General features: G+C 33.1%; 1 protein-coding gene across 1 annotated transcript; it reads left to right on the top strand.

Moving 5' to 3' along the window:
* The first annotated feature begins 256 nt into the window (after window positions 1-256).
* On the top strand, window positions 257-11,077 carry LOC130638731 (uncharacterized). The gene is made up of 19 exons (XM_057447025.1): window positions 257-864; window positions 1,147-1,422; window positions 1,873-1,971; window positions 3,033-3,174; window positions 3,708-3,943; window positions 4,025-4,114; window positions 4,390-4,710; window positions 5,171-5,308; window positions 5,522-5,707; window positions 6,045-6,268; window positions 6,894-7,090; window positions 7,326-7,600; window positions 7,819-8,059; window positions 8,344-8,471; window positions 8,606-8,851; window positions 8,982-9,096; window positions 9,213-9,239; window positions 9,322-9,486; window positions 9,957-11,077. The coding sequence occupies exons 1-19, from the start codon at window positions 649-651 to the stop codon at window positions 10,187-10,189; spliced, it is 3,555 nt and encodes a 1,184-aa protein (XP_057303008.1). The 5' UTR covers window positions 257-648; the 3' UTR covers window positions 10,190-11,077.
* The last annotated feature ends 3,023 nt before the right edge of the window (window positions 11,078-14,100 follow it).

A 14,100-nucleotide genomic window follows, 5' to 3' on the forward strand; every position in this document is an offset into this window, starting at 1 on the left:
TGAAATGGTAAAAAAATAAACCTTAGCTCAAAAAAAGTAACAGAAACTTAAAGAATGAGAAGATTTGAGCCAAAGAACGTTTAGGGTCATAATGGAATTTCCTTCCTATTTTCAAAACCCGAGAAAGGTTTTATTCCATAATTATTCAAATTATTCTAAAAATTTAGACCAACAGAAAATGAAAGCCGAGAAAAGTTTGGCTGATTTATTTGCAGAAGTTTATTTATAATAGCGTACAAGTCAAGAGTTATAACCACGCAACAACATCAAGATACGCAACTTTGTACACATCTTTGAAGTTCATATGGTCTATATAAAATGTATATTCCATTTAAAAAAGCTATTTTAAAAACAGATACAGTGTTCTTGTGAAAACTGAAAGCAAAAATGATGGAGATTGTATTGCAGAACTTTTGACGTCGAAATAATAAATTGATGGACATTAACGTAAAAATTAGGTGCTCGTCAATAGCAATCCAATTAGTTTCATATTATTATCGTCCCAATTAAAAAATAATCAGATCCATTCACTATTGCACTTTAATATCTCTGGAAAAATATTCCGCTTTTACTAGCTATATAAACCACTGACATCTATAACCATCTTAATCGGCTGCAAACCGAAGAGGCAGTAAAGAAAAATTCACCATGGCGGATTTTTCAATCAAGTTTTTACTTTTATCAGCAGTATTTTTGACAGTGTCGACTCTTCCAGTTTCCGATTTCTTTCCATTTGGAGCAGGTGATATCGTAATAATTGATAAAGAAAATAACACGCAAAAAGTTCCAAATGATGACGGCGTTTATCAAATTACAACACTTCACATTCCATTTTTTAACAGAACTGAGAACACCGATGTTCAGGTAAGAGGGCTAACTAATTATGTAATGAGTTTTTGGTCCTTTAACCCACTTTTGAAAGTAGGTTGGATGTAAGAAGGTGGAATATTAATTAATATTTAGGTATCGATACTTCAATGGCAATTAATTTGTTTTTCTAAAGAGAATATAAACAAAATAAGACGAAGTTTAAGTATCAGCTTTGTAGACAAAAAAATCTGCTGCTTGCCATTACCCCCTTTTTTCTTTTCACTTTCAACATATCTAACTCCTGCATAATATACACCTTACAACGTTCTTATTTAGATCTCCACAAACGGCTATGTTGCATTTGGAAAAACAGTGTTTAATCGATGGACGTCACAGGATTTTCCTCTCAACGGTGTTGCCATGATTGCGCCATTTTGGAATGACCTCGATTTTATAGATAGGGCTGGAAAGTTATACTATCAGGTACATAAAACAGGATCAGCTCTGGAGAAAGCTTCACGAGAAATCTTACAAAGAAGAGGGACAGCGTTTCAACCACATTTCGTGCTTGTTGTTACATGGTTCAAAACAAATATTTATAGTAACAGACGAGTAAGTTCATTTACGTTTATTTTACTTTCATATTATTATTTAGTTAGGAACTACCATCAAACACAATTTTAACGTGGATTCCTGGAATACCATCTAAAGATTTAGTCGAATATCCCACCCCTTTGAATATTTGCCCCTTCTCTCCCCCTTTCATAGAACAAAAGTCTATAGTAGGATGAAAGAGGCAACAAGGGGCTTGATTAAGTTTGGTATCGGCAAAATGCTCAAAAAAGACTAGAATAAGTGAGAAGTTTCGTGAGAATCTAAGAAGTCTAATTGCGCATGTTACCTTTTGCTTGCAATAAATAATAGGTTCAATTTTTATAGTTTACTATAAATAATCACTTGAATATTCTCCCTCTTCCCTTGAATATGATTAATATTTCATTTAGCTTTGTTTTATTGCAATATATTTGTTAGACTGTTTATGTTCTATTTACTTTCTTCAAGGCAAAAGTGACTTTCCAACTTGCATTGGCATGTGACGCAACAGAAACCTATGCATTCTTTCTTTACAATCAATTGGACAATTTATCCAAAGTGACATCCGTAAGCCGGAATTTTTTTTTATCGACTAAGCAGCTATTGAAATGTTTCCCCTACTAAAACATTCTTGCGTGTACAAAATATTCTACAGCTAGCTGTTAATCCGTGAAAAAATACACAGGGTCGCCTGTCCTTTATATATCGCGTTTTTGGTGGAGACTCACAGACGAAATACTGTTATTAATAATATAGATATCATTCACCATGCATAAATAGATAGGCAGGTATTAATTTTTTTTAATTTGAAGATGCAATACACTCTTTTAAGTTTTATTCGTTTGAAAGGAAGAAAATACAACGAAACTACACCAGGCAACAACTTTTGATTTTCGCAACTATTAATTAAACCACTAATTGTCATTTTTTAATTGAAATTTCCTAATTAATGTGATTTAATCACTACATGAGCTGCCAAAGAGGAAGTTTTTTTTAAGTATGAATAGACAATTTTGAATAATCAGTTATTGTTACTGTGGAGAATTCAAATGCATTGATTATAACCGCCCTAAGCTTGTGTTCGGTCACACGAACGCAATGTTTGCGCCTAATATGCAGCGTGAGCTACAACAATATCCTTTGTTGAGTATGAAGTTTGATCTTTAAGTTGAATGAATGACTAAATATATTATTGAATTAATTATAAATAGAACAGGCCTCTAAATGTTAACCTGACAAGGTTTATTTATGTATGAGTGTAAGGGAAAGCATGCAAATTATGTCACTTTATTCATATTATAATACCCGTATACATGTGTCTGTCTGTCACGCGAAATGGTACCGCAATTAGCGAGACGCACGCAATGCTCTATAAAAAGGACAAGCGAACCCATTGATTTTTCCACGGGTCACCGACTAGTTTATATATATTTTACTTCAGCCCTCTTTTAATGCGAACTTCTACAGCGTACCAATTTTAGTAACAGATTTGCAGTGTTGGTTAAATAAACTCTTGAAAATATCAAAGCAACCATATTAGCAGTTCCTTAATTTTCTGAGATAAGAAAGCCAGGTACAATACCTTTAACTTGTTTTAAATTTTTTAAGCAATGAAATCCTTGTATTAGGTCGGCTGGAATGATGGAGAAAGGACAAAATCAAATTTTTTCAGACATCCATTGCACCGCATGGCAAATGTGAGCAAATTAGTAGATACATCAAATGTAGGTGTGAACGGAATGTGGATATATAGAGTGGGAGAACCTGGAGGTAAGATATTTGTCTATTAAAGTTAGTAACAAGATTTTAGAATGGCAGAAAATTCTTACAATGGAGGACACATAGGCTCAGAAGTTAAGCGTGACTCTTGGAAGCAAAATATGATCTATTAAAAAATCAATGCATTTTAAGTTATCCACACAGTAATAATAGTTAGAAGCGGAAGCATATGATTAAACGAGCTGTAGTCAATAACATAACAGTCCCCCCGAAGAAAACACTAATATACAAATAAAAATACAGCGTGATACAACCTGAAGGTGAGATTTTAATTACCAATAGTAAATGGTAACTTTAAAGCTTACGTGAATATAAAAATAAAAGAAAAACATTGCAACACAAAAATAAAAAAATAAGAGCTGCCAGAAAAGTAATTGAAATCTACGTACCAAGTTGCATACATAGCAAAACAATAAAGTTCGTAAAGGTATAAAAACAATGAAGTCATGTCACGTGATGTGAATAGCAGAAATTGAGTATGCACCACAACATCAAAAAGTAAAAAACTTAATTATTTCTTTCAGGTAATTTCCCAAGAATTCATCGTTATCCTGTCGTTAAAGCGACTACCCAAGATCATCGCTTAGTTTTCAATTGCACTCTTGATGACGATATGCTTGATCCTAGAGGTGTTTATGAAATCACGTGGTACAACGGGAATACAAAAATCAACAAAACTGAAATTCTCTCCGATGACTCGAAAACATCTTTGTTGATGAATGAGAACGTGTTTCAAAGTTTATACCAACTTGGAGCAGAAGTAAGTAACAGTTTATAGAGCAATAGAATTAAAACAAAATAAACACAAGCTTTAAATATTAAATTAAAATTTATTTCCTAGATATCTTGCAAAGTTCGAACATGGTATACAAATACATCTAATACGAAAAGTCGCTTTTTTGAGAGTAACAAGTTCTTTGCTGGAATTAAGGTAAGCTCCCATCTTTATGGCAAATCCTCAATACTTGTTAGCTATTTTTATGGGCTTTAAAATTATTTAAATCTTGAAAATATATTCCGAAGTGTAGATGGTTGGCAAAGAGACATTATTGGCACTTTTAGGTGCACCTAAATGCAAGTTCCTTTGTATGAATTATGCCAAATCAAAGACCTTGGTCAGCGTCAATTCAAATACAAAGGCCTTAAAACAGAAAAAAAGTAAAGAAAAGTAAAGAAAAAAAGGGTAAAAAACATTTTTTATTACAGGTTGAACCTCGAGAATTCGCAATAACTGAAAGTTCAGAAGCTGCAAAAGTAAAAGTGACTTCCACTATTCCAATTATATGCGCTGATGGTAGCACGAACTGTGAAGTGACCATTTCATTCCCATATCAAGGACTAGATGTCCAACTTAGCACGTGCATGCTGTCCTTTAAACCAAATTCACCAAGTATGCAAGAATTGTTCATATATCCCACTCAAGATTTCATTGATGATGGTAAAACTACTGTTACAATTACACCAGTTGTTAGTAAACCAACCAACATGTTTGATTGGCATAATCATGCACCTTCTCAGCCAATCAAAGTAAGGTTTCTTTTTGCTTGCTTTATTATTTTTGTTTTGTACTTATTCATATTTTCAGTGCAGTCATAAAGATGCGGAGATTTAGGAAATAAAAAAAGGAAAATCTAGGAAATTTTATTTTCATAAGCACCAGCTTCGCAAGGTTTAACCTCCTGATAAACCAAAATAGAGCATCGTCTCTAGACTTACTTTTTTTCATTATTTTTTCTATTTACTATAAACAAAAAGGTAATTGGTAATTATGTTTATATTTTGTCTTATTTTGTTTTAATTTAAGTACACTTAATTAAAGGATACAAATTCTGTCCATATTACACTTGTTTTTGCGTTATGTTCTGTTGAGTTTTTACGTCGCGTGAATGTGTAATAGCCACTGCTTCATTATCACTGATTTAACGTAAATGTATTATACTTCAACGTGCAAAGTGTCACACATCTCCATATTACCTAATTTACTTAGGTTACAACACAAAGCGTTACAACAGCTTCATGCTCATCTTCTGGTGACCCCTACATTCGCACGTATGATAGGCAATGGTATTCCTTTTTTAACATTGGAGATTTCGTGTTAGCCCAAAGTCGTAAAAATAACTTTAAGGTAAGAATAGTTAAGAATAGAAATTACAAACCTGGTAGGATTTCCCTTATTACTTATCTGCACACTGACAGTAATTGGTCGTCAGCTGAAAGAAATTGTGACAATGAAAAGACACTCCATATTTAATGACACAACTTTTTGTTATTTTAATCCTTTATGATTACTTTAGTGAATGTACCCGCAATTTTAAAACCTACATATTTGTTGCTTTAGATCCACATCAGAACATTTGATTGTTTACAAGGAGTGACATGCAACTGCGCTGTAGCTGCCCAAGAGAAAGATGATATTGTTGCAATTGATATGTGCAATTCTGTTGCACCCAAATTTAGATTTCCAACTGGGCACCGTCCGTCTCCAGAAACAAAGTTAAAAGAAATTAATCCAACTAGATTTCAGGTTTGTTTGTTTCCAACACCAACATTAATATTTTTCTTAGAATTTAATATAATTGTAATAAATTATTTCTTTACAAATTCAGAACATTTTCACCAATTGGCATGATGAAACAAATTCATTTGTACTTCTTAATCGAATTATGACACAATTTGTCAAGAGCAATTGTGAAAAAATCGTGAAATCGTGTTCTCCACCAAACTCTAAGTACCCTTCCTTAGAGTTTGGTAGAGAACACGATTTCACGATTTTTTGTGGTGTATAGTAGATGTGTTATTGAACAGATTTTATATAACCTCAACAACAACACATATTTTGTAATTGTTGGGATATTTTACAGATCGAATTTTCATCTGGAACATCAATTATTTTCCAAGTTCACCGAAGAACAAACCGTCCATCTTTCGCCAATATCTACGTTCAAGTACCTTCTATATACTATAAGAAGGTTGAAGGCTTGTGTGGGACATTTGATGGGAACATAAACAACGATATGACATCGAAAGAAAAAACTGTTTATCAACAAACGTATCCTGCTAACTCTGTTTTTGTTAACAGCTGGAAGTAAGAAGTCTTTTTGATCAATTTATTCACTATCTATAAAAAAAATTTCAGAGATGTTTTTCTCAATCGCAGTTGCGTTCAGCAGGAATAGTAATTGCATTTACTGAAGGTATTCAGATGAAAATTCAGATTAATGGCTATTTTAAGTGACTGATAAACGTCTTTTTCCAAAACAAAAATACTATATAATAAATTTAATCTCTCCAATTGACGCCCGGGTCTGTATGCCAAGTTAAAAAACCGCACGCAAAAATAGATGCAGATAGACTCTTTTTCAAATCCTCCTCTGTAACGACGTCTAATTATACAACTTTTATGCACACACCCAACACATCTATTCGTCGATTGAGTTTTATACGCCCTGTACGTCTATACGTCCTTTTGCTTTAAAATATCTTTAGCTAATTAAAATACGCAATTATTGTTTCTCACTTTTACTTTGGATTTATGATACCATGTAACAAAAGCGTTAAGGAATAAGGATATCGGCAGATGATTTTGTTGAAATTTCTTTCACCAAAGCTGCCTCCGCCATTATATAGACAATTTGTAGCGCTAATATGTAATTATGTAAAGTAAGTAAGAATTCATCTTGTTTATCATTAATATGCTTTGGTTTTTGCAGATTAAGGAACAGAACTAGTTTATTCTTCAAACGAAGCGGAAACAAGACCTGTGATCGACCAACCCAATTAAATGACACAAACTTATGCATCTGTCATAAGAGAGGTGGTGTTGTGACACCTAGCTGTGGAATTGAAAGGATAGCTATAAAACCAACGTTTACACCTTCAACGAATTTTAAAACTATCGTTTCTGCAGGTAAGACCCATCTGTTTTTGCAATTTACAGTCTAGAACTTTAAGCTGCTAAGATTCCACAAGCTACTACTTGTGCTAAATTTAGGTCAATTATTTATGATCCACCTTAAAGTGAATATTTTCGTAAAGATTTATTTTTACCAGGTCAAAAATATATTAACGTTTATAGTGCCAATTTGATTTAATGCTTTCCTATTATTCCTTTGCCTTTATTATTATTTTTTTTTACATTACAGCGTTCTCCGATTGTGATCGCCGAAAGCGTCGGGCAGTATCAAACGTCATTGTTGTTCCCGACGAGGGAGACGACACCATATATGAGTACGATCCACCAGATCGACCTTTCGTTCCCAAAACATGGCCAACAAGCAGTGGAAAAACAGAAGCGCAAGTTAAAGCATTTTGTAACAACGCCATTTTGAATTCAACATCAGGAAAAGAGTGTTCTATAACACTGGGTACAGATTTTGACATTAACACATTTCGTAGGGAATGTGTATCAGATGTACAGGTAAGTTCAATTGGAAGATTGATATTGAAAAATTAGCATTGCTTCTTAAAAGTTTGTTGCTTTTTACAACATATGTATAGGAATCATTCATAACTCAAAGTGCTATAGTACTAAAGTTAGCAAGAATTTGGGAGTATTTGCGATTTGAAATCCTGAACGACATCCTCAATCCGTTACAATTTTCCTTTAAAACTCCAACAATTAAAACATCCCTTTAGATTTCAGATTCTTACGACTATATCCAATCCATCATTGACTCGATGACGTCATCGTGTACGGAAACTATATTGAAGGGTGTTAATAAATATTGGGTGAGGAACAACAATGGAACATTGATACCACCAGCTACTGTTGGTAACAGCATTTGTCCAAATGACTGCAGTGAAAAAGGACAATGTATAAATAGTACTTGTTTCTGCAGTTTTGGGTTTGAAGGAGAAGATTGCTCTATAGAGAGAAGTATGTGGAAAGAATTATTTTCCATGCAATTTCATACTGTTATAATCTTATCTTTCCATTTGTCTTGTCTTGTTTTGCCTTGTCTAATTCAAAAACTACCAACATCTTGCACAAGACGTCTTTAAAAACACACTCATAACACCCTTTCTTTCATGAAAAGTAAAATATATAGGAATTGTACGATTAAATTACATTACTAAAAGTCTCTTGAAACCGCCTTGTAACTAGATCTACTGGTTGTGAATAAATCACTATTTATCTCTTCTTTTTTGCCTTACCCTCAGATAAACCCCCGAGTGTGGTTGCTGGTGTTGAAGTTTGTGATGGACGAACCAAAAGTTGTTTAACAGTCAGTGTTGTGGGAAGCAATATCAGAACATCAAGTCCTGTATTTTGCAAGTTTACGCCAAAGGTAGAATGAGCATTTGTAAATTTTAATGAAGGAGTGTTTTCTCTGCAAATCAAATTTGCGCAACTCTTTTATAATACTGTACTTTTTATATTACTACTAGTTTTATTTACTCTGCGTCTGTATCTGTTTTATAGAATGGGAACACTTCTATTACCACTGAAGCTGTTGTTGTTTCTTTCGCTGAAGTATTTTGCACTCTTCCATCTCCTCCTCTTATTTTGGTTGGTGACCCCTCAAAGAATACTGGTAGGTCTTCAAATGAATTCCGCGTACAGCTCTCAAATGACGGAACACATTTTAGCACAAAAAAGAAGACTTTTGTGGTTTACGATTCAAAATGCATTGAATGTAATGCAACTTCCGCTGCTTGTCAACTAAAGGTAAAAAACATGAAATTTTAAGTTTTTAAGTATCTTTACTTACACTCAATTGAAAAGTATACTTCTGCCTGCTCTTAGCAACAATAGCTAAAATAAAAATTAGTTAGAAAATTTAAATATATCTTTTTAGAGATCAACTTGCAGAATAAACGGATACTGTCTTGCAGAGAATGAATCCAGTCCATCATGCTCATTTGAACAATGTGCTCCTTCGATTGATCAACATCATTTTTCAATAAGAAATGGTGTGTATTTATTCTCATTTTGAATTTTGCTCAAGATTTAAATAACGTCAAAATGTTAGACTTGTTAACTCTATATTATTTTGTGTTGTAACTTTATAAAAATTATATCTTTTCAGCCTTTGATTCCAGTTCCCAACCAAAATGTAAGAAAATTAATTTGCAATTTCAAAACCAACTATTGAGAAATTAAGAACTCTATTGATATTCTTTTGTTATGCTCTTTAGGTCCCAACTGTTTGTGTACTGGCAAATGGAATGGTAACTACAGGTACTCAGGAAGTTCTCATTACTTTTTAACATGTGCAAATGGTATACCCTACTGCAGAACTTGTTGGCCAGCGTCGTTACATTTTGTGGAAAAATGTAACCAATGTCTTTACAGCCTAACAGGTGCGAACAAGTAACAAATTTATTTCATTATGTTGACAGAAGTGGTGACTATGTGATAACGGAACCTTCTTTCTAAAAACGTTCAGTTTGCAGGTGCGATTTTCACAAAAGCAAATTTAATATGGGAATTACAAGCACTTATTACATCTACACTATAATAACCCCGTATACGTCTGTCCGTCTGTCACGCAAAATGGTACCGAAAGTAGCGAGACGCACGCTATGCGGTTTGAAAAGAACGGGCAAATCCGTGAATTTTCAACGGGCCACTGACTAGTTTATAAAAAGTTTACAAAATATATACAACAATATATTTAACATAAGTTTTGGTGAATTGTATTTTTTTTCCTGATGACAGTTTTTATACCTTTAAATTGCCACATATGTAAAATAATACACTGCCCCAATATATAATATATTGGTAGAATTCTATTTGATGCAAAAAATGATCTCTAGCTATATTTTTTTAGATGCTTGTTCCGGAGGTCATGGCAATAATGATGTTGAAACCTGGAAGAGAGATGATGCAATGTCTTGTCCAGATGTTTGTAGTCGGTTGCCGAGTCTTGTCGGTAACATAGCACATCCTACGAATCCACATCGTTATGTCAGTTGCTATTATGGAAAAAAGATAGGATGTCAAAAATGTCCAGACGGTCTGACATTTGAGGAAAGCAACAGCAGTTGTATCCGTCAATTGTAAATTAAAAAACTTTGCTATATGTTCTAGAAAATGTTACTTCTTCCTGCGTGGACGATGCAATGAAAATAAAAGAATTTTGTAAGAAAAGTCTTGTAAAATTAGTTGGTGTACAAAAGAAAACCATATGTCTTAGAGTTTATTGATTTTGATTTTAATAGTCTTACAAAACGGCAGCATCCTATTCTTAACACGGAAAACTTGAGAAACGAAATTTAATGTAATGGATTATACAAAAATAAAAAATGAATTGTAAGCTTATTCATAATTTTTGTAATAAATTGATTTAATTTAGGTTTTGGAACCAATATTAATTAAAAAGTTAACTTGAGGAACCGAATAATTTGGGGCAGATATTTTTGCTTAATTTTTTGGCATAAATCACAAGAAGGTAGAAGTTTTCTTTTTTATGTAATCAGACAAAAAATAACAAAAAGGATGTACAATACATCAATGCAGCAAGCATGTACGAAGGGTGAATTTTCGTGCATTTTTCCACGTGCTAACGACTAGTTTTATGTAATTAAATAAAACAATTAGGTCTCTTTGAAACTACAACATCATTTATTACTGTTTCATTTAGTGTCTTAAATGTTGTTCGTATGGTTCGATCTTGCGGTTTGGACGTAGTCAGTTAAAACTGTTAAATAAATAAAACCGGTAAAAAATCTTATAAAAAGCACAGCAAGCGAAAACAAACCTTTCGTTGATTTAAAATTTACTTTGACTTTGTGTTTATTTAAGAAATTTTCACATAGCCCTGTTCATGAATCACTTTACATATTAGTGAGTTTCTTAATTTTTCTCAGTATTGTCTACAGCTCACAAATGACATAATGGGGGTGACACATCAAATACGCTCAAGGTGTACCAAAGTAACGCAAGTGAAATATCAGTTTTTATTTTGTATTAACTCAAGTTGTGAAATGAAAAGAATTTTCAATGGAAATGAATGAACTTAGTATTGCGGCAGACTGTTTTTTCCCTAATTTCAACTAAACACTGCATTAACTTTTCTGTTCCTATGTGAGTGCTAAGCTGTTATAAAGTGTCAAAGACCTCTCACATTCAAAAATGTGTCATTACACCAATCACTGGAAAAATTATGTCAGTTATACATTAGCGGTATTATTATGAATAATTAGGTCCCTAATATTTTTATCGCAAAGAGCCTTTTACCTTAACTTCTGTTCCGGTAAAACTAAATTTAATTTGCGATAATTATTTATTTAAGTTTTTCTCACTAAAAGTCGAAGTGCTGACAAAAAAATAGCAATATGTTAGTCAAAATTGACTAATATTGTAATAAAATTAAGTATATAAATTCTTAGTGAACTTAATATATCTCTTCAAAAGAAAAATATCGTTTTCAAGAAGTTTAAATGACGTTACAGATGGTGGCAGATTTGACTACGAGACACCCTATACGACCCACTATCCAGACCATAATCTCCAGCTGTGCTCCATTTCATTTTTTGGTAATGTGAAGAAAATAGGAATCAGTTATATGACAATATTTCCCTCATAATAAAAGTTGTTCTGTGTGTGTAATTAGCGTATTTTACTATTTTTTTCAAACTTTCTTTGTCAACAATATATACTAGTTTCTTGCATGGTCAGGAAGCGCCGATCTTAGATTCTATATCTTACAATTGATTTATTTTTACTGTTCTTTTACTGTCATCATTAGTTATTGTTTATTATTAAATACTTTGGAACATCTAACTACCACACACCGTCTCAAGCGAATTTTCATGCAGAAATGACGTCATTGGAAACAGTAAATGTGACTTTAGAACTTTCGTTAAGCTTTCAAATGTTTCTCACGAATGGTTTTTTGTCAACACCCAAGAAGTCAATAATTGTTTTATAGACAGGAAGGTTCTTTTCTTGCTGTCCTGATTCGTATTTAATAAAGGAAGTCTATCCAAAGAACGGAGTAACAAACAAACTTTTTTCTTAAGCATAAACTAGTGAACTAGTAACAAAAGATTCCAGTTTAACAATTGTATTTCTTTGCAGCTGAAAGGGGGTGGACGGTTAAGTTAATACAATTTTTTTATTTATAGGCATAATTTTAGAAAATCTATGGAAGGGTAAAGAGTTTCGAAAATATAACGCTATCGGTGACTTCACTTTTAACACAAACCTTATTAACTGGTACTAATGCGATTGGAGAACAAACACGCCATTATATATTTCGAATCATTTGTCACCACTATTTAACTGTTATATTTTAGAATTAAAGAGAAATTAAAGGTAGTTAGTGTTACTTATTTTGAAACAGAATCTACGAGTGCAAATTGGAGTAGGTTAAGCATGGAAAGTCAACCCCAAAAAACATCAAGGTTACGTATGAACTCCTTTACTATCTCTCGTTTTTCGGCAGTAAAACGTCAATATGATCTGGTATTACGAAAGAGATTGTGGTTGTTGTAACCTATTTCAGGCCAAGTACCATTGTTGACCAAAACATTTTGACAATGGAGAAGTTGGGGTTTGTTAACGTAACATAATACACTCTAGAGACGGGGTTATTGCTTAACGTGCAGCTACATACAAAGGACGTAATGATGTGAACAGCTGTCTCTCAAGGCTACTGATAAACCCGATAATAATAAACATGTGCCACATGAAATACTAACAATCACTGTCACAATACACAATTTCGGTATCACAGCAAAGCCGCAATCCTTTAACAAACGGAGAAGGGTGTAAGCAACAGCCAGCTTAAAGTGTGATTTTGATTGGTGCACCAGCCTTACTAAACAATTTTGATTGGCGCACTAGCCTAACTGAACAATAAAACACGAGTAGATGTCAACAAGCAGCAAATAAGCAATATTCAAGCCTGTAAAATACAAAGAAATTGAGCAACATTAAGCATCGGTTAAAATTACTTGTCGCTTATAAAAAGGGGTGTAGTTGATAAAAAGAATTTTAAAATAATTTATTATGTGACACTTTTGACTACGTTAGATCTTGAAAGGAGACCGAGGCATTTAGTAAGGAACTGCTTGTAAATAAACCTTTACCGCTGCGTTATCTGTAATAATTGTCTGAGAATTTCATAGAGACCTGGGAAAATATTTTTATCACATCACCACCTCTTTTTGAGCGACTACACAGTGTGTGTCAGCTATTATAATTGACACAAAAACATCATTTTGTCTTGTTTACAACTCACAAAAATTCAAAATATTCCACAACATATATTCCTTATGTGAGAATATTTTGTAGAAAGCATGAGAAGTCATAGCTTCCAAATTTTTGAAATATTAACATGCGTAAGACACGATAGAATTTTTAGCTCTGACGTATAATAGCTAAATCTTATCACCCACGTTTGTAACATAACTTCCAAATCTAGCATGGATCAAGTTTCACACAAAAGAGTATATATATTTATGGTCAGAAAAAAAAAACAGTTAGCTTAAGTCATCTGCGATCAAAACCCATTATATTGGTTCTCTGTTAGTTTAACTATAAACAGGAACGATGGATAAAAATTCAAAAGCCATTAAAAGTGCTGCAGCTTCGTTGCGAAAAATGGGTGATAGTTTGCAAAAGAAAAGTGATGCAAAAAAGAAAACTTATTCTTCATCATCATCTTCATCTTCTTCGTCAAAAACCAAATCAGGTTACGGAAGTAGCTACACAAAGAACAAGAAAACTGGTAAATGAACAAAAGAAGATACTTGGTAACATTCAAGACTATCTCCTAAATATGTACCAATGACTAAATTGTGTTTTGTGGAAGTACCGTGTAAAAGATGGCACAGCAAAAAAAACAATAGTGGTACCGCAGTTGTAGTAGGTAGTAGGAAACCCCAATGGAGACTGCTGCTGCAGATTCTTAGCAATGCTTAGCAAAGATGTGACTCAACTAAATACGAAGTCTTTTTCGTGAAAAA

This window comes from Hydractinia symbiolongicarpus, chromosome 1, assembly GCF_029227915.1.
Source record: "Hydractinia symbiolongicarpus strain clone_291-10 chromosome 1, HSymV2.1, whole genome shotgun sequence".
NCBI lineage: Eukaryota > Metazoa > Cnidaria > Hydrozoa > Anthoathecata > Hydractiniidae > Hydractinia > Hydractinia symbiolongicarpus.